The following is a 27,959-nucleotide window of genomic DNA, read 5'->3' on the forward strand; positions in this document are numbered from 1 at the left end:
TCAGGTGATCGGGTCCTCTCGTGTTGTGCTGGCCAAAGTGGGGGAGGATGTCATCCTTCCATGTCACATTGAACCACCTGTCGACATGGAGAAGCAGACGGTGGACTGGACCAGAGTCACCAGACCTGACCTGGAGCCAGAATATGTGCACCTTCGTCCAGATGGACGTTACAAGCCCCAGTATACCAACCCGTTGTACAAACAGAGGACATCCCTGTTTGAAGAAGAGTTGTCTCATGGTAACATCTCACTGAAGCTGGTCAGGGCGAGGCGGTCAGACGAGGGGATCTACAAGTGTTATGCATCTGCAATAAACCATCCATTCCTGCCCAGCAGCATTGAGATCCAACTCCGTGTTGGTAAGATTTAGTGTTCAAAACATCCCCCATCCCATATAGAGCTATGTAACACTCTTACTGACCAAACACTCTATAGCAATGATAACTATCACAATATAGAGCTATTTAACACTGTTACTGAACAAACATTCTATAGCAATGATAATTATCACAATATAGAGCTATTTAAAACACTCTAAGGCACAGCAGTGGGCATGGCTTACTGGTGCCACAAAAAAAAAGAAGAAAAAAAAAAAACATGTTTCCCCATAGATTTACAAAATTATTTATATCAATTATTTTAAGCCCTGACATCACGCTCTGGCTTCACTGTGATGGCACACTAACAGAATTCCTTTTATACCCATATATGGACATACCACACTAAGAGAATCCATATATGGCCAAGACAGATGGCCAAGACAGCCCATATCTGTGTGACTGGTTCTACAGACAGGGATCTCCATGTATGTACATAAAAGGGTATGATGTCAGATGTCATAGACATCATAGGACTTTCACACAACGAATAACTGAGTAAGCATGTTTGGGCTCTCACAGCATATCTCCATATAGTCGTGGGCGTTAGGGATATTTCGCGCTATATTAGTCTAAAAGCGCCAAATTTTGCACAGATGTAGCCCAGGGCATGCTCTAATGATTTAGCTAGGGCGCCCGAGTCGGCGACCTTCGGGGTCGCCACAGCGGCCAAATCAAGTTGGGCTCCCATCGACTTTCTATACAGGAGGAAAATACCCAGAAAAAGATCTGCTTTAAGTAGGATGTGAGGGGTCCAACTAGGGGTTTGTCATGATGCTGAATCCATTGCAAGCATTTATTTTGCACAAAAAACATTCCTTGGGCTATAAATGGCCCAAGAAAATGCTTGCAATGGATTCAGCATCATGACAAACCCCTAGTTAGCCCCCTCACATCCTACTTAAATACCCAGAAAGAAATGTTTTTCTGGGTATTTTCCTCCTGTATAGAAAGTCGATGGGAGCCCTCAGCCCAACTTGATTTGGCCGCTGTGGCGACACCGAAGGTAGCCGACTCGGGCGCCCTAGCTAAATCATTAGAGCATGCCCTGGGCTACATCTGTGCAAAATTTTGCGTTTTTAGACTAATATAGCACGAAATGGCCATGTTATCTCCCTAACGCCCCGACTAATATACAGTACATGGATCTCCATATATGGGTACCAGGGTTCTCAATATGGGTAACTGGTCCAATATACTGGCCAGATGGCAAAGAATTATGTCGCCCTGAGGCGTCTTACTAGTTATTATTTTAATGTATTTATCAAATGTAGTATATCATAATATTCAAATATATGCAGCCAAATACATATCGGTTTTAGAGTTCTCAACAGGCCTGGCATATAGACTTAAAGCACAGCAGTTATACTGGAAAGACATTGGGCCCCTTACTTCCTTCACAGGTTTTACCAATTATATTTATTATGGCTCTGTTCCATTTAGTGTAGCGCAGTAGGCTCAATTTCTTTCCTATATGACTGCTGTGCATAGAGCCTAGTGTCTTCACTTCATCATTATTCTCTTAGATTTTTGGATTTGTCACAAAGAAATCATTAATTTGTGTTCTTCGTGGAGAGAGTTATTGAAATAGTAATCTATTAATCTTGGGAGTACATCATTGCTTTAAGCCCGGGGTCCCTATTTTGGCCCTAGGTGAAAATATGAGCTCTACAAGCTGACAAGGCATTCTCAATGGAACCTGGTGTTAGCTTGTAGATCGTCTTCTACTGTTGTACTAGGAGCAGACCAATTCTGCACTGCTAAATAATAAGTCCCGGTCAGAAGACTGCTTTAAATGTTCAAATTGACTGAAATAATCTTATCTCCACAGCTGAAGATGTGATTTACATTCGATCACAAGAAGTCCTTCGCCTACTTCCAGATACTAGCTCTGTTACTAAACCCATCACTGGCATCCTGTGGAAACATGGACCCGATAAAGCAGTAGAATGGGATCCGGGATTTGGTCCCGATGTGGAGTACTACAGGAGATTTAAAAATGGCACAGAACTGGATAAAGAAACTGGACAGTTGGTTATCAAAAATATGACCATTGAAGATTGTGGAGAATACTCTGTGCACATCAATGGTCGACTGCTGACCAAGACTTACACGGTGAAACAGATGAGTGAGTATGAACTGTGTCCTGTGAAGGTCATGTGTCATCATGGGTCTATCATTGACCATAGGTCGCAGTTAACTATGAAAACCGACACATCTTGTCCGCATCTTGTCTGTTTAAACTGAGATCAGGTGCATATGAAAAGAACAGTATTGTGAGTCATTGCAGTGTGACAATGGCTTTAACCATAACGGCACACATACATGTCAGCAGTAAATCACATTGTTTTGACGCTGGTGGGTGTTGATAAATGCAAGCTGTGTTAAAAATATTAATCCCTCTAGAACAATCTAGCCCACGTGATGATTTTCAGAAAAGTAAAGTATACATACAACCTTTAATGATGCCACTAACCACCCACTGCTTCTATAGAAAATGGATATCAATATATACAGTATGCACCATAAACCTTACCTGAGGAAGATCACACAGCCAACATGTGTTTTGTTTGAACTGCAGTCTGGAGACAACATCAGCAGTAGGTTATATTCGTTGTGTTATATTCATTGTGCTCAACAGGGAAAGTCCCAAAGCCAGTGGTGGCCACCAAGGATCCTTGTGATTCCAACTCCACCAGCTGTGAAGTAGACTGTATTTGGGACGTCAAAGAGTCTGGTTCGGTCACCTATCGCTGGAAGAAAGACGAAGGGGATTGGATGGAGTCTGACTCTGGACCAAACTCCAATCGGCTGATTGTCACCAAGGATGAAGATGGGAAAGTTAAAACATTAACTTGTGAAGTGAAGAACGAGTTAGGCAGTGAGCGGAGTGATCCTGAACCCAACTGGCTTCATCATGAAGGTATGTAGTTTACTACACCATGTGAACACGTTGAATCACTGGGCAGATTACACAGAGACAGTGTAGACATGACCTACTGTATCATACTATTATAATTTAAGAGAGACCACATGAACCACTGTATCATACTATTATAATTTAATAGAGAGACCACATGAACTACTGTATCATACTATTATAATTTCGGGGCTGACAGCGGACCTTTAACAAATTCATAAATTGACCCCTTCTTTCTTCCATCCTTCCCTCCCTCCCTCCCTCCCTACCGGTAATGAAACTATTCCATAAGTGTGGATTTATACACTAAAGTCATTCTGTTTTGTTTTAAGGACAACATCAGGTGATCGGGTCCTCTCGTGTTGTGCTGGCCAAAGTGGGGGAGGATGTCATCCTTCCATGTCACATTGAACCACCTGTCGACATGGAGAAGCAGACGGTGGACTGGACCAGAGTCACCAGACCTGACCTGGAGCCAGAATATGTGCACCTTCGTCCAGATGGACGTTACAAGCCCCAGTATACCAACCCGTTGTACAAACAGAGGACATCCCTGTTTGAAGAAGAGTTGTCTCATGGTAACATCTCACTGAAGCTGGTCAGGGCGAGGCGGTCAGACGAGGGGATCTACAAGTGTTATGCATCTGCAATAAACCATCCATTCCTGCCCAGCAGCATTGAGATCCAACTCTGTGTTGGTAAGATTTAGTGTTCAAAACATCCCCCATCCCATATAGAGCTATGTAACACTCTTACTGACCAAACACTCTATAGCAATGATAACTATCACAATATAGAGCTATTTAACACTGTTACTGAACAAACATTCTATAGCAATGATAATTATCACAATATAGAGCTATTTAAAACACTCTAAGGCACAGCAGTGGGCATGGCTTACTGGTGCCACAAAAAAAAAAGAAGTAGAAAAAAAAAAAACATGTTTCCCCATAGATTTACAAAATTATTTATATCAATTATTTTAAGCCCTGACATCACGCTCTGGCTTCACTGTGATGGCACACTAACAGAATTCCTTTTATGCCCATATATGGAGTTTCCTGATGTCATCAATATTAAGCCCATATCTAACCGGACTTCATTTGGGAATTCCCATATATGGAGGCCACATCGGCCACATACCACACTAAGAGAATCCATATATGGCCAAGACAGATGGCCAAGACAGCCCATATCTGTGTGACTGGTTCTACAGACAGGGATCTCCATGTATGTACATAAAAGGGTATGATGTCAGATGTCATAGACATCATAGGACTTTCACACAACGAATAACTGAGTAAGCATGTTTGGGCTCTCACAGCATATCTCCATATAGTCGTGGGCGTTAGGGATATTTCGCGCTATATTAGTCTAAAAGCGCCAAATTTTGCACAGATGTAGCCCAGGGCATGCTCTAATGATTTAGCTAGGGCGCCCGAGTCGGCGCGGCCAAATCAAGTTGGGCTCCCATCGACTTTCTATACAGGAGGAAAATACCCAGAAAAAGATCTGCTTTAAGTAGGATGTGAGGGGTCCAACTAGGGGTTTGTCATGATGCTGAATCCATTGCAAGCATTTATTTTGCACAAAAAACATTCCTTGGGCTATAAATGGCCCAAGAAAATGCTTGCAATGGATTCAGCATCATGACAAACCCCTAGTTAGCCCCCTCACATCCTACTTAAATACCCAGAAAGAAATGTTTTTCTGGGTATTTTCCTCCTGTATAGAAAGTCGATGGGAGCCCAACTTGATTTGGCCGCTGTGGCGACACCGAAGGTAGCCGACTCGGGCGCCCTAGCTAAATCATTAGAGCATGCCCTGGGCTACATCTGTGCAAAATTTTGCGTTTTTAGACTAATATAGCACGAAATGGCCATGTTATCTCCCTAACGCCCCGACTAATATACAGTACATGGATCTCCATATATGGGTACCAGGGTTCTCAATATGGGTAACTGGTCCAATATACTGGCCAGATGGCAAAGAATTATGTCGCCCTGAGGCGTCTTACTAGTTATTATTTTAATGTATTTATCAAATGTAGTATATCATAATATTCAAATATATGCAGCCAAATACATATCGGTTTTAGAGTTCTCAACAGGCCTGGCATATAGACTTAAAGCACAGCAGTTATACTGGAAAGACATTGGGCCTCTTCCTTACTTCCTTCACAGGTTTTACCAATTATATTTATTATGGCTCTGTTCCATTTAGTGTAGCGCAGTAGGCTCAATTTCTTTCCAATATGACTGCTGTGCATAGAGCCTATTGTCTTCACTTCATCATTATTCTCTTAGATTTTTGGATTTGTCACAAAGAAATCATTAATTTGTGTTCTTCGTGGAGAGAGTTATTGAAATAGTAATCTATTAATCTTGGGAGTACATCATTGCTTTAAGCCCGGGGTCCCTATTTTGGCCCTAGGTGAAAATATGAGCTCTATAAGCTGACAAGGCATTCTCAATGGAACCTGGTGTTAGCTTGTAGATCGTCTTCTACTGTTGTACTAGGAGCAGACCAATTCTGCACTGCTAAATAATAAGTCCCGGTCAGAAGACTGCTTTAAATGTTCAAATTGACTGAAATAATCTTATCTCCACAGCTGAAGATGTGATTTACATTCGATCACAAGAAGTCCTTCGCCTACTTCCAGATACTAGCTCTGTTACTAAACCCATCACTGGCATCCTGTGGAAACATGGACCCGATAAAGCAGTAGAATGGGATCCGGGATTTGGTCCCGATGTGGAGTACTACAGGAGATTTAAAAATGGCACAGAACTGGATAAAGAAACTGGACAGTTGGTTATCAAAAATATGACCATTGAAGATTGTGGAGAATACTCTGTGCACATCAATGGTCGACTGCTGACCAAGACTTACACGGTGAAACAGATGAGTGAGTATGAACTGTGTCCTGTGAAGGTCATGTGTCATCATGGGTCTATCATTGACCATAGGTCGCAGTTAACTATGAAAACCGACACATCTTGTCCGCATCTTGTCTGTTTAAACTGAGATCAGGTGCATATGAAAAGAACAGTATTGTGAGTCATTGCAGTGTGACAATGGCTTTAACCATAACGGCACACATACATGTCAGCAGTAAATCACATTGTTTTGACGCTGGTGGGTGTTGATAAATGCAAGCTGTGTTAAAAATATTAATCCCTCTAGAACAATCTAGCCCACGTGATGATTTTCAGAAAAGTAAAGTATACATACAACCTTTAATGATGCCACTAACCACCCACTGCTTCTATAGAAAATGGATATCAATATATACAGTATGCACCATAAACCTTACCTGAGGAAGATCACACAGCCAACATGTGTTTTGTTTGAACTGCAGTCTGGAGACAACATCAGCAGTAGGTTATATTCGTTGTGTTATATTCATTGTGCTCAACAGGGAAAGTCCCAAAGCCAGTGGTGGCCACCAAGGATCCTTGTGATTCCAACTCCACCAGCTGTGAAGTAGACTGTATTTGGGACGTCAAAGAGTCTGGTTCGGTCACCTATCGCTGGAAGAAAGACGAAGGGGATTGGATGGAGTCTGACTCTGGACCAAACTCCAATCGGCTGATTGTCACCAAGGATGAAGATGGGAAAGTTAAAACATTAACTTGTGAAGTGAAGAACGAGTTAGGCAGTGAGCGGAGTGATCCTGAACCCAACTGGCTTCATCATGAAGGTATGTAGTTTACTACACCATGTGAACACGTTGAATCACTGGGCAGATTACACAGAGACAGTGTAGACATGACCTACTGTATCATACTATTATAATTTAAGAGAGACCACATGAACCACTGTATCATACTATTATAATTTAATAGAGAGACCACATGAACTATTGTATCATACTATTATAATTTCGGGGCTGACAGCGGACCTTTAACAAATTCATAAATTGACCCCTTCTTTCTTCCATCCTTCCCTCCCTCCCTCCCTCCCTACCGGTAATGAAACTATTCCATAAGTGTGGATTTATACACTAAAGTCATTCTGTTTTGTTTTAAGGACAACATCAGGTGATCGGGTCCTCTCGTGTTGTGCTGGCCAAAGTGGGGGAGGATGTCATCCTTCCATGTCACATTGAACCACCTGTCGACATGGAGAAGCAGACGGTGGACTGGACCAGAGTCACCAGACCTGACCTGGAGCCAGAATATGTGCACCTTCGTCCAGATGGACGTTACAAGCCCCAGTATACCAACCCGTTGTACAAACAGAGGACATCCCTGTTTGAAGAAGAGTTGTCTCATGGTAACATCTCACTGAAGCTGGTCAGGGCGAGGCGGTCAGACGAGGGGATCTACAAGTGTTATGCATCTGCAATAAACCATCCATTCCTGCCCAGCAGCATTGAGATCCAACTCCGTGTTGGTAAGATTTAGTGTTCAAAACATCCCCCATCCCATATAGAGCTATGTAACACTCTTACTGACCAAACACTCTATAGCAATGATAACTATCACAATATAGAGCTATTTAACACTGTTACTGAACAAACATTCTATAGCAATGATAATTATCACAATATAGAGCTATTTAAAACACTCTAAGGCACAGCAGTGGGCATGGCTTACTGGTGCCACAAAAAAAAAGAAGAAGAAAAAAAAAAAAACATGTTTCCCCATAGATTTACAAAATTATTTATATCAATTATTTTAAGCCCTGACATCACGCTCTGGCTTCACTGTGATGGCACACTAACAGAATTCCTTTTATGCCCATATATGGAGTTTCCTGATGTCATCAATATTAAGCCCATATCTAACCGGACTTCATTTGGGAATTCCCATATATGGAGGCCACATCGGCCACATACCACACTAAGAGAATCCATATATGGCCAAGACAGATGGCCAAGACAGCCCATATCTGTGTGACTGGTTCTACAGACAGGGATCTCCATGTATGTACATAAAAGGGTATGATGTCAGATGTCATAGACATCATAGGACTTTCACACAACGAATAACTGAGTAAGCATGTTTGGGCTCTCACAGCATATCTCCATATAGTCGTGGGCGTTAGGGATATTTCGCGCTATATTAGTCTAAAAGCGCCAAGTTTTGCACAGATGTAGCCCAGGGCATGCTCTAATGATTTAGCTAGGGCGCCCGAGTCGGCGACCTTCGGGGTCGCCACAGCGGCCAAATCAAGTTGGGCTCCCATCGACTTTCTATACAGGAGGAAAATACCCAGAAAAAGATCTGCTTTAAGTAGGATGTGAGGGGTCCAACTAGGGGTTTGTCATGATGCTGAATCCATTGCAAGCATTTATTTTGCACAAAAAACATTCCTTGGGCTATAAATGGCCCAAGAAAATGCTTGCAATGGATTCAGCATCATGACAAACCCCTAGTTAGCCCCCTCACATCCTACTTAAATACCCAGAAAGAAATGTTTTTCTGGGTATTTTCCTCCTGTATAGAAAGTCGATGGGAGCCCAACTTGATTTGGCCGCTGTGGCGACACCGAAGGTAGCCGACTCGGGCACCCTAGCTAAATCATTAGAGCATGCCCTGGGCTACATCTGTGCAAAATTTTGCGTTTTTAGACTAATATAGCACGAAATGGCCATGTTATCTCCCTAACGCCCCGACTAATATACAGTACATGGATCTCCATATATGGGTACCAGGGTTCTCAATATGGGTAACTGGTCCAATATACTGGCCAGATGGCAAAGAATTATGTCGCCCTGAGGCGTCTTACTAGTTATTATTTTAATGTATTTATCAAATGTAGTATATCATAATATTCAAATATATGCAGCCAAATACATATCGGTTTTAGAGTTCTCAACAGGCCTGGCATATAGACTTAAAGCACAGCAGTTATACTGGAAAGACATTGGGCCTCTTCCTTACTTCCTTCACAGGTTTTACCAATTATATTTATTATGGCTCTGTTCCATTTAGTGTAGCGCAGTAGGCTCAATTTCTTTCCAATATGACTGCTGTGCATAGAGCCTATTGTCTTCACTTCATCATTATTCTCTTAGATTTTTGGATTTGTCACAAAGAAATCATTAATTTGTGTTCTTCGTGGAGAGAGTTATTGAAATAGTAATCTATTAATCTTGGGAGTACATCATTGCTTTAAGCCCGGGGACCCTATTTTGGCCCTAGGTGAAAATATGAGCTCTACAAGCTGACAAGGCATTCTCAATGGAACCTGGTGTTAGCTTGTAGATCGTCTTCTACTGTTGTACTAGGAGCAGACCAATTCTGCACTGCTAAATAATATGTCCCGGTCAGAAGACTGCTTTAAATGTTCAAATTGACTGAAATAATCTTCTCTCCACAGCTGAAGATGTGATTTACATTCGATCACAAGAAGTCCTTCGCCTACTTCCAGATACTAGCTCTGTTACTAAACCCATCACTGGCATCCTGTGGAAACATGGACCCGATAAAGCAGTAGAATGGGATCCGGGATTTGGTCCCGATGTGGAGTACTACAGGAGATTTAAAAATGGCACAGAACTGGATAAAGAAACTGGACAGTTGGTTATCAAAAATATGACCATTGAAGATTGTGGAGAATACTCTGTGCACATCAATGGTCGACTGCTGACCAAGACTTACACAGTGAAACAGATGAGTGAGTATGAACTGTGTCCTGTGAAGGTCATGTGTCATCATGGGTCTATCATTGACCATAGGTCGCAGTTAACTATGAAAACCGACACATCTTGTCCGCATCTTGTCTGTTTAAACTGAGATCAGGTGCATATGAAAAGAACAGTATTGTGAGTCATTGCAGTGTGACAATGGCTTTAACCATAACGGCACACATACATGTCAGCAGTAAATCACATTGTTTTGACGCTGGTGGGTGTTGATAAATGCAAGCTGTGTTAAAAATATTAATCCCTCTAGAACAATCTAGCCCACGTGATGATTTTCAGAAAAGTAAAGTATACATACAACCTTTAATGATGCCACTAACCACCCACTGCTTCTATAGAAAATGGATATCAATATATACAGTATGCACCATAAACCTTACCTGAGGAAGATCACACAGCCAACATGTGTTTTGTTTGAACTGCAGTCTGGAGACAACATCAGCAGTAGGTTATATTCGTTGTGTTATATTCATTGTGCTCAACAGGGAAAGTCCCAAAGCCAGTGGTGGCCACCACGGATCCTTGTGATTCCAACTCCAACAGCTGTGAAGTAGACTGTATTTTGGACGTCAAAGAGTCTGGTTCGGTCACCTATCGCTGGAAGAAAGACGAAGGGGATTGGATGGAGTCTGACTCTGGACCAAACTCCAATCGGCTGATTGTCACCAAGGATGAAGATGGGAAAGTTAAAACATTAACTTGTGAAGTGAAGAACGAGTTAGGCAGTGAGCGGAGTGATCCTGAACCCAACTGGCTTCATCATGAAGGTATGTAGCCATGTGAACACGTTGAATCACTGTGTTACCGTCTGCAGTGTTGACCTTTTTACACCGGACGTGGAAGGCTGCACAGCAGTTGCAGTATTGATGCACGTAAAGTGCCACGCTTTAACACCAGCTGGATGCGGCGCATCCATTTCCCCTGGTGGGGAAAAACATTTTCACCACGCGGCAGCGCCTAGAAATAGAACAGTGGCGTATCGGAGCTGCGGGCGAGGCGGCAGACCCACGGCTGCGGTGGACAGTAAAGGGGGTTCCACACAGTACGCGGTCACCGCCTGCTAGTAATTCATTTTCAATGAGAGGCGGGGCGGCTTTTTCGGCCACTTAGCAAAGTTTTGGGGCGGCGAGTTGAGCGGGCGCGATCAACCGCGTACCGTGTGGAACCCCCTTACGGTGCCCTCCACACTAGGCGCGGTTGCCGTCGGGGCTGCCGCTAGGATCAGCGGTGGCTGCACCGCGGTGAGACACAAACGCACTCGCTCAGTGAGTAAACGCAGCGCGGTATTTCACAAAGATGAACACAATCCATCTCTCACCGCCCACGTATGCATGCACAAACGAGCACGCTCGCGGTGGATTTCACAAGACCACGCCCGCTCTCCTCGCCGCCCCAAAACTTCGCTGCGCGGCCGAAAAAGCCACCCGCCTCTCATTGAAAATGAATTGCTAGGAGGCGGTGACCGCGCCTAGTGTGGAGGCCTGGAGGGCACCTTAGTGTTACAGTACATAATGCTCATCTGTACTTTTTTTAGTAATTGTATTTTGGATACTTGTGACTTTCACTCGAATACATTTCAAAGACAAAAAAATACTTTTAACTACACTACATTTCTACGAAGGTAGATTTGATCGATTGATTGATTTAATACTCTATTAACAGTTTAAGCTGGTAGATCTGCTATTTTCACTATTAATATTCATTTTTTGGAAACATACAGCAGTGCATTGAAATGAAAAAGAAATGTATATTGTAATTTGCATTGCAAATAAGTAATGCAATCAGGACTTTTACCCTAAACTCATCCTTCTTTCTAAAATGATACTTGCTTATTTATAGTCTGGATTGTTTATAGAAAGAACGAAAGAAAGATTTTTAGCAATTATGTTGTGAGGAAAATGTTGAGATAATAGCCATTTTGGTTAGAACTGACTGAAAATAACTTTGTACTTCAAGGTTAAATGATATTAAATATATATATATTTTTTTTAGTGTCCAAATAAATACATTTACCGTTACATTTACTTCAGCACCTTTCTGAATAAATTGTACTAGTTATTATTTTAATGTATTTGTAAAAAGTATTTTAATCAGTGGTGGAAAGTAACTAAGCACATTTACTACTGTGCTTAACTACATTTATTTTCTTTTACTTTTTACTCCACTACAATTAGAAAAGAAGCAGGATGGACATCATGGTGTGAAGTGAGGACTGCAGCAGCTGACCAGGAGAAGTGGAAGCGATCTGTGAAGGAAGGATTCCTGTGCCACAAGGGACCAAGTGGATGTGAACAGGTTTTGGATTAAGAGCGTCTGCCAGAAGTGTTATTATTGCACACGCTAAAGTGACAGCGCAGAAGTATTATTATTGTACACGCCATAGAACAAAGTGACGCAGAACTATTATTGCACACGCCATAGAAAAGTGACACAGAACTATTATTATTGTACACGCCATAGAAAAGTGACACAGAAGTATTATTAATGCACACGCCATAGAAAAGTGACACAGAAGTATTATTATTGTACACGCCATAGAAAAGTGACACAGAAGTATTATTAATGCACACGCCATAGAAAAGTGACACAGAAGTATTATTATTGTACACGCCATAGAAAAGTGACACAGAAGTATTCTTATTGTACACGCCATAGAACAAAGTGACACAGAAGTATTATTAATGCACACGCCATAGAAAAGTGACACAGAAGTATTATTATTGTACACTCAGTCAATGTATAGATTACATTTATTATGTAATGATATGATGGTCTGTTGCTTTGCTTTTCTAACTGTTATATAAAGTTTGTTTGATAAAGATTCTCTGATTCTCCTCATTAATGTATGAGTCTTTTCCCTTGATATCTGAAGGACAGGTTGCAGGCACCAACCTGCTCATCAGGAGCAGTTATGGGTTCAGTCTGTGTCTTGCTCAAGGACACTTCAACACCAACCCATTTAGGAGCCAGGGATCGATCCTTTCTCAAGCAGCCACTCTACCTCCTGAGCTACTGCTATATTATAGTTGAGAACTGTATTATAGTTAAGTTAAAATTAGGTTTTTATGTGGCCACACCCACCAGTTCATTAAGCAAGCCTGGTTGTCAGGTGGGCAGTGACCCGGCTGAAGTTAGCCACACCCACAGCGTTGGGTGTATGGTAAAGGGGAGGGGATGATTTTATGATGTCATTAACTCAGATTGTTTGCATCCAGATTGAATTTGAAAAACAAAGTGATATTTAATCATATTTGAAGAATGTGATAAATGCCAGGCAGTTTTGTCTTTAATGGAATGTATTCAGCATCCACAATATAGCGCTTTTCTAAGCAAGTTGTGCTTTACAATGGTGCATTCATTCATACCTTGGGACTCTTAGTCATCCCAAAAGTTCATATTGGGCAGTTTGTATTTTTCCATTTTTTTGCCCAGTCCTAATATGGTAAATGGTGCATTTATACTATATTTATACAGAGATGTTGCATTACATTCACACACACATTCATACACGATGGCAGAGGAAACCATGCAAGGCGCCACCAACCTGCTCACCTGGAGCAACTAGGGGTTCAGACAGAGTCTTGCTCAAGGACTCTTCGACACTAGCCCTGAAACATGGCGGTCGTATCATGTTTCAGGGCTACTTCGACACTAACTCTGGGGGGGCCCGGAACCCTTTGGGAACCCTCCGTACTCTAATGATGGTTTCTCTACCCCTGAGCCACTGCCTCCAGCCACTGTTGGGTTGCAACTAATTGAGGTGTTAGCAGACACCTTTATGAACACACGAAAAGAAAGTTATGCTAAGCATTTATTTTGCAATGACTAAATACAACTGTCTAAAAACAACTGGTTAACTGTCCCTATGAGGACTCTTGATCATACAAGGCTTCTTGTCTTCAGTAGAGGCTGTGAGCCATTTTGCTGCTACATATTAATTATAATTGAATACAATTATAATGCATTATAAACAGACATATAACGTTTACATGTATATTATAATCTGCTTAAAAGCACTTCTATACATTCATTCATGTTTTAAAAAATAATAATCATTACACATTATAAAGCATCCTATAACGATTTATCTATAATGTATGGTTATGTATCATGAAAATTTTGGAAGGAGCATAGTTTTATCATTCTCATAGCTGAAATATATTATAATTTTGTTATGCATTAATACTCAGTGTTATGCAACTTATAAGTTACTATAAAGATATAAATAAAGATTATAAGTTACTATACATGGTTATTTAGTGCTTTATAAGGGGGGGAGGGGAGGGGGACTTATTTGTCTTATTTCCATATAACTCAAAGGTAATGACATAGTTCAATATTGAGAATGGGTGGTTCTCCCCTTTAACACTGTTACTGTACAAACACTCTATGCTATAGCAATGATTACTGACACAATGTAGTGCTTTAACCTTTTTAATAGAACACTTTTTAACCCAAGAAATATCAATATCACAAGCCTCTGCTTTCTAGGATCTCCTTTTCGTTGACCTTGTACCAGTGATTTGTACTGTCATGAAACTGTACTTTTTTCTATTGCAAACTTCTAATAAATTCTTCAATCAATCAATCAAACTGACCTTCAACTAATTATGACGTGGGCCCTCTGGCTGGAACCTCCTCAAAGTGGGGGGAAAACAACGAGCCCTGGCGGCACGGAATTCAATAGGCATTGTTTTTTCGGTGTAACGTCATAAAGGATGTGAAACGCATGGTTTCTTTCAAAACTAGCCTGAATGTTTACATTTCTTACTAATAAAGTATTCAATCAAGCAATCAGTCAAACATCACGAGTTGACTGCACAAGAGTACATAAATGTACCATATCTTCGCCGTCGGACGGTCGGACTCACAACTCCCTTCTCCGTTTTTCACATTGAACCTAATGAAAAGTATTAAAAAAGCACTTCTGACTAGACTCAATGCTGCCACCATCTGGCGGAGAGAGGTTACACTTGGGATTTGGGTATGCAAGTATAGAGCACCATATAACCTTTTTTTCTATGAAAAGAACATTTTGAAAATCGCTAAACAAAGGGTAGTTATTAAATGTAGTATATCAAATAATGTAATTATTTAGGATAGGATCAAAGGTTATATTATCATGATTCACCTCCATCGTGGATGGCTTGGTTCGAGGCTTAACATAATTGTTATAAATATATTTGTAAAAGTCTATGGCGAAAATGAATGGGGAATATTAAGTGCCCCCAGGAATCCACTTCCGCTGCGACGCTCTATAGATCTGACAAAGTCACAAATACCTTTGATGAGGCAGTATTGTGTCGTTTTTATTTATTCATTTTTCATTGCCTGATGTTCCCTGAAGTTAAAATTTTAGACATGTTGGTTTCTGCCTGAAAGGTTTTTTATTTTCTTTCTTTTCATTTCCTGAAACACTGTCACTGCTGTCTATAATAGTAGTAGTAGGCCTATATATAAAATGCCAGAAATACATCTTTAAGAACAAAAAGCCCATGTTACAGTTGCTTATAGCCTACTGTTCCAAAAGCTGTAGATTAGAACATCATCTAATTCCCCCTCCGTGGACTACAGCCATCTTGCTACAGATGTACAAAGACTGGGTTGAATGACTCCACATAATTCTATCAGCACAGTGGTTTTCAACCAGTGGTCGTCCAGGTGGTCCCCAGCTAAATGATGATGAGTTGATGACCAAATGGACCCTTATAGATATTTAACTCTAAATGGACCTGTTCATTTTATGCTCTCAAAGAGTTAAATAGTTAAACTGCATTACTTAATTTACAAGAAGTCTACAAGTCTATTAGAGAATATACTGTAGAAATGGCCAATGTTTGCCTGTCCTATGGTATCACATTATACAGCATGGAATTGTGGCCAAAATCTTATGCTTAACAACATGTTCTACGTTTTGGGTCTCATCAAACAGTGGTCGGTGGCTCACATGCAGAATAAATAATGGGCCTTGGTATGAAAAGGGTTGAAAACCACTGTATTAGAACATTCAGAACACAACATCTGTGTGCAGGTGAATGGCAGAGAGAAGGGAAAGGGGTACAGAGTTACACTGCAAGGTGGATAAAAGGCACATTATACTGAAAAGTCATAAAGTTCAGGTTGTTGGAAGTGTCCCTGGAAATTACACAACAGTCTCATAGGACAGTATTTCTCAAACATAAAAATGTCAAGGTCAAAACCAAAAGAGTTACAGACTTGTATGGGTCAATTTAGACCCCCATAAAGGAGTCCCTGGAATCCACTTTGAGAACCACCGTCATAGGATACAAGAACAGTGGGCACCAAGTTGTCAAGCAAGAGTCTTGTGTCTCCACATAACATGTTGCGTCAAGCACAAACCTTGTATTTCCATACAACATGTTGCAACGAGAGCTTGTAAATCTGCTATCTTTGTGCCTGTTTTAAACATTTATAAAATGTGTGACCCGTTTCTTTTTGCCTACAATCAATGGTATGCCCAAGAGAGGGAAGCCAGGTTGAAAGTGTTTAAGTGTCAGTGGGTTCTATAAATACTGAACCGATGAAATGTATTAAGCAGAGACTGTGTCTAAATAATAATAACTACATTGGTTGGATCAACTGAAACACAGACCTTTTATTCCATTTTAACAAAAAAAGAAAAAAAAGTACGGTCTTGGACAAACAAGGTTTCTGTCCGACACCGACAATGTGTGTGTGTGTGTGTGTGTGTGTGACTGTTTGTATATTGTGTTCTAATGAGACAGAGATTATAAATCTTCCCAATTTTGCCATTAAACTAGGGTGACCATATAAACCGAGACCCTTAAAGGGATATTTCACTTAAAAAAAAACTTTTGGTCATTTTATCGTCCAATCAGGCTTTTATGAACACCCTTAACAGTTTCGGTTCTTTTAGTTTTAATGTGTTTCATTCGGTATTTAGATATTTGATGTAAATGTTATCAGGCCCTCCTCCTCCAGGACATCTCCCCATACACACCCATTGTAACTTCAAACTCCATTTTATAAATGAAAACAGTTATAAAAAAACACGGCCTGCTCACTTATTAGGAGGGTAGTATGAGGAGGGCCTGGTAACATTTACATTAAATATCTAAATGTTGAATCAAGAAAACTAAAATCTGTCCAGGGTGTTCATAAAAGCCTGATTAGACGATAAAATGACCACATGTTTTTTTTAAAGTAAAATATCCCTTTAATCACTTACTGAATCAAGGATAACATGATATTAACTCCAAATAACCCTAATTAATATCCTCCTTAAGGCTCATACATACTCCAGAGAAGGTGAAGAGCAGTTCACCGCTAGTTTTCCGAAGTCAGAAAACTACAACATTACGTCGTTAGCCGCGCCCCGTGAAGAGCGCTTCACCGCAAACCCAGACACAACTCCCCTGCTTTTACTTTCCGATATCACCCCACGAAACCCACCACCTGAAAAAGCGAGGTTATTAGTTATTAGATTAGTCACTTCACCCATGAATGAGGGTCGCAACGATGCAATGCGTCGCAATGCAACGCTTTCACAACTTTCTTTTACCAACACACACACATCTGTGTGTCTGTGGGGAGTGTATAGGCATGTCACAATTATTACATAATCGTCTAATCGCAATTATTTGACATAAATCACAATTATTTTGTCATAATCGTCTCCATGTTGAAAAATGTTCATATATTTTCAAAAATAGTGGAAATAGCAGATCAACAAGCTCACAACGCGTTGCACTGCAACACGCTGTGAGCTTGTAGATCGGCCATTTCCACTATCAATGTTCTTTTTTAAGTATAAAGTTGTCAAATATGTCAGTAATTTCTTTGCATATTTAGGTGTCATATCAAAATGCCTACAAGCCAAACAAATAATGCAGTTGTCAACAACAAAAAACACAATTAAGTTGTTAACCGCAAATTATTTGAGTGTAGAATAATTAATCGTCATTGTAAAATGTCATAATCGTGAGTGACAGCCCAGGCTGTGAGGTGTGTGTGTTCCATTTAGTATAGAAAATGGATCGCAAAACACAGTGGCAAGAGACTAATTTCTCTTTTTTTTTTGCTTTATTGCATATTTAGTGTGAGAAGAAGGCTGGAGAGCCAAAACATCTGTTTCTCACCCTAAATATGCAATAAAGCAAAAAGAGAAAAAGGTAGTCTCTTACCACTGTGTGCGATCCATTTTCTATACTTACGCCCCGTTTAGACGGCAAAGCTCTGTAGAGAAAACGTTTCTCGTTGCATTTCGCTTTTTATCCAGCATTCATATTATGAAGCCACATCAGGGCATGAAATGATGTAGTGTCCATGTAATTTCGCTAGGTGGCGGTGACGATTCTACTTCCTTGTTTACCATTCACCATGGTAACGTGGCTGCAGTAGGCTGTGTATGCGAGCCATGACATCACATGTGTTGTCGTTCCTTGCGTTTCTGTTGTTCACGCGGTGACGCGAGGGGAGAGGGGGCTCAGCTTTTCCATCCAAAATTCCGGTCTCACCTTGTTCCGTTTTTTTTAACCCCCGAAAATGCCGGAAGGCATATCTGACTTTTCATTTTGCGGAATTCTCGTTGCAAAAACGCAGTGTAAACGGGGCCTAAGTTGATGATCTAAGTCTAAGAGGACACCACACCAGTCAAGTCAGAGCGGGGCGGTAACAAAAACAGTCTATTCATGGTGTGTGTTCCAGTCATTGGACCAGGCAGACGTCCAGGATGCAGAAGCGGGCCCTGCAGGTGGGGCAGGGCACGCGGCTGGCCAGCCAGGTGTCGGGCCGCTGCTGGTCCTGGCGGCTGGCGAACCAGCGGCCCATGCACGCCACGCACCACATGGGTCTGCAGAAGCACTGCTGGCACTCCGACTCCCCGCCGCCGCCGCCCTCACCGTCTGCAACAAGCCACACACGCGCCACAACGACACATTCACATTGTGATTAGTCTCGTGTAGCCAGACAACTATTCCACAATCTCCGAATGCAATATAGAGTCTGGAACTAAAAGCTCCTGAACGGCGAGTAATGGAAGCTGGCATTTCCATTCATGAAAATATGTTTTAAAATGTCATTTCTTATAAGCAGCAAGCTAAATACGCTTAGATGATTATTATTCATATTAGGATAAATGTGCGCAATGTTAAAAATGAAACAGAAGTGGGGAGGAGGCTTCAGTTCCGCTTTAACCGGGTGCTCATCATAAGACCCCCGGTCGCCCAGACTGTATGACGGGAGCATTTGCTCTCTGATACATAACAGGCAGTTTAAGCAGCCCGTTTCTACAACCGCAACGCGAGGCGGGACTACGGCTGCTATGACGTAATCGCCGCAGCGGTCAAAGTCGTTAAGCTAACAGCCGTCTGCGACGGGGTCCCACCCCTTTCACTGAACACTTTGGTTCCCATGGCGAAGTGTCTATGCAGCAGACGTAGTAGACGCTACATGGGAAGGGACCTTCTGGCGTTGTAGAGACGGCCGCGACGACAGCAGGTTTATCTATCGAGCGCTGACCATTTCTGGTTACTGTTGTCATCTGCCGTAGCGTTGCTTAAAGTCGCTAATATTTTTAGATGGGTGTCGTGGCCAAATACTGTAGGCAAATACCTATAATTGTGGTGGTCTTTGACATGAAAAGGTCTGAGAACCACCGGTATTATAGCAACACAGGTACTATTTCAGAAAACTGTTAGAAGAAATTTGCAAAATCTTAAAGGAGTAGTTCACCCCCAAAATGACTTTTTTTCTATTGATTACTCATGCCATGGAGAGTAGAGTTCAATAATATTTTTGGGTTTTTGTCACATTCCAAGACAAAAATTATTCCACATCCGGAACGAATGGGGGTAAATGTATTGTTATCCCATTATTGTCTTATAAAAAACTAAAAATAATATTGAACTCTAGTCTCCATGGCGTGACTAATCAATAGAAAAAAAGGCATTTGGGGGGTGAACTACTTATTTAAAGCTAAATAAAATTTCACAACTGAAAATGTTTGACCAAGTCCTAACGTGAAACATTATGACAGAAGCCTCCCCGCCACACTAGCCAAAGTATTGGCAAGAAATGTCTTGGTAAGGAATTATTCCCAGATTGTATTAATATCCTCTGACTAGATGCACTTATTGTGCACTAGCTATGTGGAGCGTGTGGTGTTTCTGGTGGTGTTTGGGGACATCTAGTGGTGGTCAGCTCTGATGCATTTTTTTAGAAGTTGCTTTTGTTTTTTGAAGTGTAGTTGCTTATTTGGCCTTGTTTTCAACATTCTTTTAGAAAAAAATCGCTAAAATAGAACTACTGCTCTAACACACACACACACACACACACACACACACACACACACACACACACACACACACACACACACACACACACACACACACACACACACACACACACACATATGCACGCACACACTAACCTTCCACATGGCAGAATCTGATGAGTTTGGTGGATGCTGGGGCCTGCATGCAGCCAATGCAAGGTTCTAGTTCCTGAACAGAGGAGACACAGAAGGAGGGAGATGCATTTAGTGCCACTCACTAGTAGTAGTAAATAGCATAATAATAACTGGGATGGGGCAGATTATTTTTTTCAGCCTGAAGCCCGAGCGTAACTGACAGCTTTGTGTCTTACCCGAATCGACGTCCGACCATTAATAGGTGTAACGTTGTCCGAATCAATGTTTTTGTTTGTATATTGATTATTGCGAATGCAACCGACGGAGTGGGAGAAGTGGAACAGATTATTTTTCAGCTGGGAATACTTTTGCAGGGACAAAAAGACAACTTCCGGGAAAGTTGAGCCGCACCTCCTAGAACTCTCTCTGCTTCATAGCTTGACCAGGCTTTTCTCTTCGCAGATGAGTAAGCCTGCCTACGCGAGGCTGAGGTTTACCTGTCCGCTGGGCAGCCTGTAGGGCAGGTTGAGCTCCACATGGGCTTTGAAGGTCTCCAGGAAGAGGTCGCTGATAGTCTGGTGGATCACCACGTTGGAGGCGTTCCTGATGGGAGCGTGCAGCTTCTCCCGCAGCTCCGCGTACTCCGTCGAGTTCAACCTGGGGAAAAAACAAACGAACGTTAAAACACCGTGGGATGGAAATTATCTCCCGAAGACCTTTCAACACGGTGTCACTATTATAACTCAATCACTCTCAAGCATATTTAACCACAACTAACCACTGCCAGCTGTTTTTCGTTTTCTTCCTTAGCTTTTTAAGTCACAGTCAGAATATGTTCCTATTTTCTGATTGAGTTCCCGGTCAATCACGGACATGCACACGATTCTCTGCTTCAGTGGATGAAAACGCAAGCCATTTGGCCACTCCTAGCCATAGTTATTTAGCACTGAAGTCCCCAGTGTTATAGCTAGGTGCGACACGACACAAGGAAGTCGAGATAAGGACGTTCTGGTGAAAAGAATAAGCAGGGAGCGGACGGGAGGGGTGCTTTTTGATGACGTCAATCTCTAGTTCCTTTTCAGCTGGCATTCCACTTTTTTTTTAACCCAAGATGGGGCTGATCACTAACCTATGGAAAATGCAATAAAACTAAAAGATATGGTCTAAAGCTGGTTGCACAGCGGTTTTTCATTGCGTTTTGGAAATCCGAAATCCTCGAAAGCATGTTTCAGGTCAAGGAGAGAGAGAAGAGAGAGAGCAAAGGACCCAGTGGTGACAGTTGTGAAAATCGAAAAAAATCAACCCTGGTCCGAAAATAAATACGAAACGGGCGGCAGTGTGCAAACATGATTGACATAACGTGAGGTTGATTTTTGTATTTATGCGCTCCGAAATTCGCTCCGATATTCGGCCCGAAAAACACAGCAGTGTGCAACGACCTTAAGCCTTCCAAAAGAAGACGTGGCCATTGCATGAGTTAAAGGAGTAGTTCACCCCCAAAAATCATTTTTTTCTATCGATTACTCACCCCAATAATGTGTTTTTGTTTTGTTTTTGTGCCATTCCTAAGCCAATAATTTGATTATACCCCTGTTCATTACGGATGGAGACCCAAATGCATTCGGGTCTCCATCCGGAATCAAGAGTCTCCTCAAAGTATTGGCTTAGGAATGCGACAAAAACTATATAATTATATTGAACTCAAGTCTCCATGGGCTGAGTAATCAATAGGGAAAGAAAAATCATTTTGAGGGTGAACTACTCCTTTAAGGCTGAAAGTATCATTGGTGTGTTTGTCGCACGCACGCACGCACGCACGCACGCACGCACGCACGCACGCACGCACGCACGCACGCACGCACGCACGCACGCACGCACGCACGCACGCACGCACGCACGCACGCACGCACGCACGCACGCACGCACGCACGCACGCACGCACGCACGCACGCACGCACGCACGCACGCACGCACGCACGCACGCACGCACGCACGCACGCACGCACGCACGCACGCACGCACGCACGCACGCACGCACGCACGCACGCACGCACGCACGCACGCACGCACGCACGCACGCACGCACGCACGCACGCACGCACGCACGCACGCACGCACGCACGCACGCACGCACGCACGCACGCACGCACGCACGCACGCACGCACGCACGCACACACACACACACACACACACACACACACACACACACACACACACACACACACACACACACACACACACACACACACACACACACACACACCTGATATCAAAAGGCTTGACAGCAGGGTTGATACTGGCCACTCTCAGGGTAAGCATCTGAGTGGGCGTGGCCGTGTCTGGGCTCAACTGGTGCTGTCTGGATTCAGTCACCGTCAGGTGGCTGTCGCTCTGCAGCGCCACGTGCACAGTGTAGGTGGTTACCTAGGCAACACATACAAACAAACAACCTTATTGTGACATCACACCATTACTTTTGCCACCTGTAAATGGTCTTATCTTATATTTCTGAAAGTCATTATATTGTACTATGTGTTAGTTTGTTTACTGTTGAGTGAGAAAACAATGTTGCACACTAACCCATCTGGGTATATATTGTCTCTGCTGGGGACCTTTAAGGATTTAAAAGAAAAATATAGCTTAAGTAGCAGATCTACAAGCCCGAAACGCGTCTTGCTTCGCCCAATCGCCCCGTGTTTCGATCTTACGGATCTGCTACTTTTGATGCTTTTGTGTGACGCTGTAGTATAATCAACTAGGGTGTTCATTTACTAGAAATCACAAAAAAATAGAATATGGAGATACAAGGTTTCTGCCCGACAGAAACGATATGCATGTGTTTCTCACATGCCCACATATTTGCGTGCATGCATGCGTGCGCACCTTTAAGACCCAGGTGTCAGTAACGACCACCCTGGCCTCGGGGGGCCCTGTGGCGAACTTGTCGATCCGGCGGAACTCTGTGTTGATGCTGGTGGCCACGGCGCCCCAGCCGGAGCGGGGGGGCAGGGCGTGGGCCTGCAGGGCCCGGCTGATTGGATGGTTGGACCAGCGGAGGCGGGACCAGTGGATGACCAGCACCCAGCAGGCCACCTGCAGGCTCAGGGAGAGCAGCAGGAACACTCGCCAGCCGCCACTCACCTGGACAGACAGAAATCACAGTGTCACAGTCTAGTAGGTGAAAAGGCACACATGCTGACTCCGTCTGGACGTGTACACTTTTTAACAGTCTATGCTGGGTTTGCCGCTCTGACATCATACTCTGTAGTGGTGCGCGGGCGGACCCGGTGCCCCCACCCGCCCGCCAACCCGCCCGCAATCGGGTGGGTGGGTCAAGGTTTCAGACCTTTTCAGGCGGGTGGCGGGCGGGCGGGTTATCATCACCACTCACGTGCAAAAAATAAATAAGAATAATCACCTGTTCTTATTTGCCTTTTATTCTTAATAAGAGTAGGCCTATAAGAATACAACGTTTGAATACGAGCACGAGCGAGCGAGTTTTAAAATGCGCAGTGTGAAAGGAGCCCCATCTCAAACTAGCGCTGATTCCTAAACAAGGAGTACAATATGTAAAACTAAGATGTTTTATAACATTGTACCTGCTGTTCTACATAATGCCAGATGAACAAAGAGAGAATGACAGACAGACAGACAGACAGACAGACAGACAGACAGACAGACAGACAGACAGACAAGACACTGACCTGGTGGACATATCCCAGGTTCTTGTCAGGAGCAGCTATGCACATTCCCATGTAGTAACCTGTAAGTAGTACACAACAACAACAACATATTTAGCCACATGGCACTGACCAGAAAGACACAAGCAGGGTTTGATGTTAGGCTAAAAGTCCTATGGACTTGTTTCCGTTGTGGAACGCACAACCTCTTCTCCTTCTGTTTGTCACTCCCTCTGTCTCTCACTCTTAATTTCTGTTTGTGATTATGTCTATAGATCAGCAAAGGAAGACATAAAAATAGTTTCGAAAGATAGTCTTCACTCTAAGTTGCAATGTAACACATTTTACACATTAAGTGGTTAAAGGATATGTAAAACACACCTAGAGGCAGTGCACAGTGCACCAGTAATAAGTAAGGTTAATACATGAGATATATATCTCACCCAGTGGCAGCGCACCAGTATTTGTTTACAATGGGCCGTTTGATCCAGTCTAGGTGGAAACCACAAGGAGAAGAAGTGGCGTCGCTTTGTTTTGGTTCCCGCCGTTTGTTTCCCCAATCCCTATTGAAATGATCCAGTAGCCTAGTGTAGTCTTGCCAGTCGCTACGAGTTGGACCAAAAGATGCATATACCTAACGAATTTTCTGAAAGCAAAACTACGCCGCATCAAGGGGTTTATTAGGTAGGCCCTAAAATTATGTCCTTGAGTGCGGGGAATTCTTTTGGGTTAAAACTGCTTCTGGTTTGATAGTTCCGGCCAAAGTGTAGTCCGTCTAGGTCAGGACTACAACATGACGTGGAGTGGTTTCCGCTCCCGACCGGATAAAATCCCGAAATGTGAAGGGATCCCAGCCAGGCTACACCAGTATAAGTATTTAAGGTTATCTCACCCAGAGGCAGTGCATAGTGCACCAGCATTATTAAAGTTAAATACATTATCTCACCCAGAGGCAGTGCACAGTGCACCAGCATTATTAAAGTTAAATACATTATCTCACCCAGAGGCAGTGCACAGTGCACCAGCATTATTAAAGTTAAATACATTATCTCACCCAGAGGCAGTGCACAGTGCACCAGCAAGGTGGCGCTGGTCCTCCTGACGTGGTGCTGGACGAAGCCCATGTCCTCGGAGCCCAGCCATCCGGAGAACAGGTTCTGCACGGTGACGCCGGCCGAGCGGAACTCGTTGGGCGTGAACACGAAGCAGAAGCAGAACACCACGTAGGCCAGCGTGAACGTCACCTCCGGGCTCTCCATGGCGCTCCCACCACCTAGGGCTGTCACCAGGGGCGTCACAAGGGGGGGAAAAGTGGGACTGAGTTACTAGTAGTCTCGCGTAGCCAGACAAGTTGAGACAACTATTCCACAATCTCCGAATGCTATATAGAGTCTGGAACGGCAGCTCCCGAACAGCGAGTATCGGAAGTAGCTGCTGCTGCAAGGAGACAAACGCTTCCAGTAGGACATGTTATTGCTACTGCACCAAGGGAGCGGTTGCGTCACATCCGCACACAACGCCTCGCGATGCGAGGCGCTGTGTGCTTGTAGATCGGCTGTTTTCACTAGTTTTGTGTGACAGTCTTGTATGATGAAGCAGGGCTTTGCTTTACCAAAAGACGTACACATTTGAAACTTGGAGATATGAGGTTTCTGCCCGACAGTGACAATATTTTAGTGATTATGTTGCGAGGAAAACGTTGAGATAATAGACATTTTGACAAAATAACTTTGTATTTCCAGTTTAATGATACTATTACCAAATATTTTTTCAAGTGTCCAAATAAATTCCAAATTATCTCGCGGCACCCCTGGAGTCCTGGACTGCCGTCACGGCACCCCAGGGTGCCCCGTCACTCACTTTGAAAACCCCTGGTCTAGAGTTCTCAAATTCTGCCCGAACCCGACCATACCCGAACCCAACCCGACATTTAGGGTAGGGTAGGGTAGGGCCTAAAATGTATGCTATTTAGTTAGTCGGGCCGGGTAGGGCCTCGGGCTCAATGAAAAAATGTAATATATTTTATTACTATTACTCTGTGATAGAGTAATGAGAACCCGACCATACCCGAACCCGACCTGACATTTAGGGTAGGGTAGGGCCTAAAATGTATGCTAACTAGTGGGGCCAGGTAGGGCCTCGGGCCGACCCAGTTAGGGCCGGGCCTTAATTTTCAGGCCCGTTGAGAACTCTACTAGGGTCCAAGGTGGAGGCTTAATTATTTTATACTTCAGATATTGAAAAATAGCAGATATACAAGCTCACAGCTGCACGCTTGTAGATCTGCTATTTTTGAAAAGTTGTGAAAATATGTGCAAATCCTTTCTAAGCGAACATTTGTAACTGAAAGTTTTGCCTCTGGGGGAGTCCCTGGAACTAAATATTTTGAGATGGGGGTCCGTGGCCAAATACATATCATTTTGGGGGTCCTTCACATGAAAAGGTTTGAGCACTACTGACATAGAAACAAAAAAACAAACAAAAAGGATTTGAAATATTCAACATGGAAAACGATTATGACAAATACTGAAGCTCAAAACCTCCTACATGTATCTGCATTGCCTTGTTGATTGCTAATGATTGGTGTCAGGTGGTGAAACTTTCACCACACCAAGAGGCTGAGTTGATAAAAAATGTTACTGGTAATACTTGTTACAACATGCAGATAGGAGTAGCTTTTCTTTTTTTGTTTTACCAATAAATAGTAGATGGGAGGTTTTGGTGTTGAACACACATTTTTCTTTTTCTTTTTCCCAACAAAGTGAATTCTTCAGATAGGAGGTTTTGCATTTTGGCCATCGATTATGTCAAATAATTGCGATTTAGACGATTATGTAATACTTGTGGCAGGCCATACGGAGTTAGAACCAGTTCAGTCAGTGTTGTAACATTAGTACCAACACAAGGCTACTACACATCACCATTCATAAGGATCTCAATGTAATGAAGCCTTGGCTTACCTGAGTGTCCTTTTAGTTGACCTTGTACCAGTAAACTGTACCTTTTCCTATTCAAACTCTAATAAATACTGCAATCAATCAGTCAGTCCTCCTCCGGACTCCTCCACTCAGTCCACTGTACTGTAGGAGGACTGTATTCTGATGTGGACACGTCGATCATAAGCCGGAATAACAACATAGAACCTTCAAAATAAAAGGGACGCTTGCGTTGCCAGTTTGTGAGAGAAATAAGCAGCCCGGGCATAGGAAAACGATCAGCTCAGCTCACAGTCACAACACACAAGTTACAACGCAATGATCTGGGGTAATAATAATAATAATAATAATAATAATAATAAGAAGAAGAAGAAGAAGAAGAAGAAGAAGAAGAAGAAGAAGAAGAAGAAGAAGAAGAAGAAGAAATTATATAATATAATATAATATAATATAATAATAATGAAAATAATAATAATCATCATTTTGAAATAAAATGTGGAATATTTAGATTTTATTTTGATAAAAAAAAAGAATTAACAACACAAATCTGGTACGGATGACTCCATGCCCAAATAAGCAACCACACTTTAGAGTGAAGCCCCCAAAAAACTGCAACCTGCAAATACCAATCATTTACTAGGCTAGTACAACTTTTTTTGTTCCTCTGCATAGTAGTCCTACTGTGTTTTATCTGTCATTCAATATTATATTGAGTTTAAAAGGATCTTAAATAAGTCTAGGCTTAGGCCTACTTGAGCTTTATCCTTTTAGTTTACCTTGTACGCAGTGGAAATGTACCTACTGTCATGAAACTGTACCTTTTCCTATGTAAACTTATAATAAATACTAGCCCTGAATACAGGACGGTCATATAGGTCTACATGACCGTCCTGTATTCAGGGCTAAATAAATACATACATTCTACCCAGACTTTTATTTTCATTCTCTTGAAAATGTACAAGCAATTTACTTTTTCAGAACAGCAAGCCCAAGGTCGCTT

At 42.6% G+C, this 27,959-nt stretch overlaps 1 protein-coding gene across 1 annotated transcript; it reads right to left on the reverse strand.

Annotated features, from left to right (window-relative positions):
• Positions 1 to 15,924: 15,924 nt before the first annotated feature.
• Positions 15,925 to 27,096, reverse strand: tmem129 (transmembrane protein 129, E3 ubiquitin protein ligase). The gene is made up of 8 exons (XM_080745848.1): positions 26,984 to 27,096; positions 25,078 to 25,302; positions 24,048 to 24,106; positions 23,227 to 23,484; positions 22,607 to 22,767; positions 20,840 to 20,999; positions 20,364 to 20,436; positions 15,925 to 18,837 (listed from the first exon to the last, which is right to left on the reverse strand). Exons 2-8 carry the CDS (start codon positions 25,280 to 25,282, stop codon positions 18,641 to 18,643), a joined length of 1,113 nt encoding a protein of 370 aa, XP_080601974.1. The 5' UTR covers positions 25,283 to 25,302; positions 26,984 to 27,096; the 3' UTR covers positions 15,925 to 18,640.
• Between the last annotated feature and the right edge of the window lie 863 nt (positions 27,097 to 27,959).

This window comes from Nannobrachium achirus (genome assembly GCF_963921795.1).
Source record: "Nannobrachium achirus genome assembly, chromosome: 17".
NCBI lineage: Eukaryota > Metazoa > Chordata > Actinopteri > Myctophiformes > Myctophidae > Nannobrachium > Nannobrachium achirus.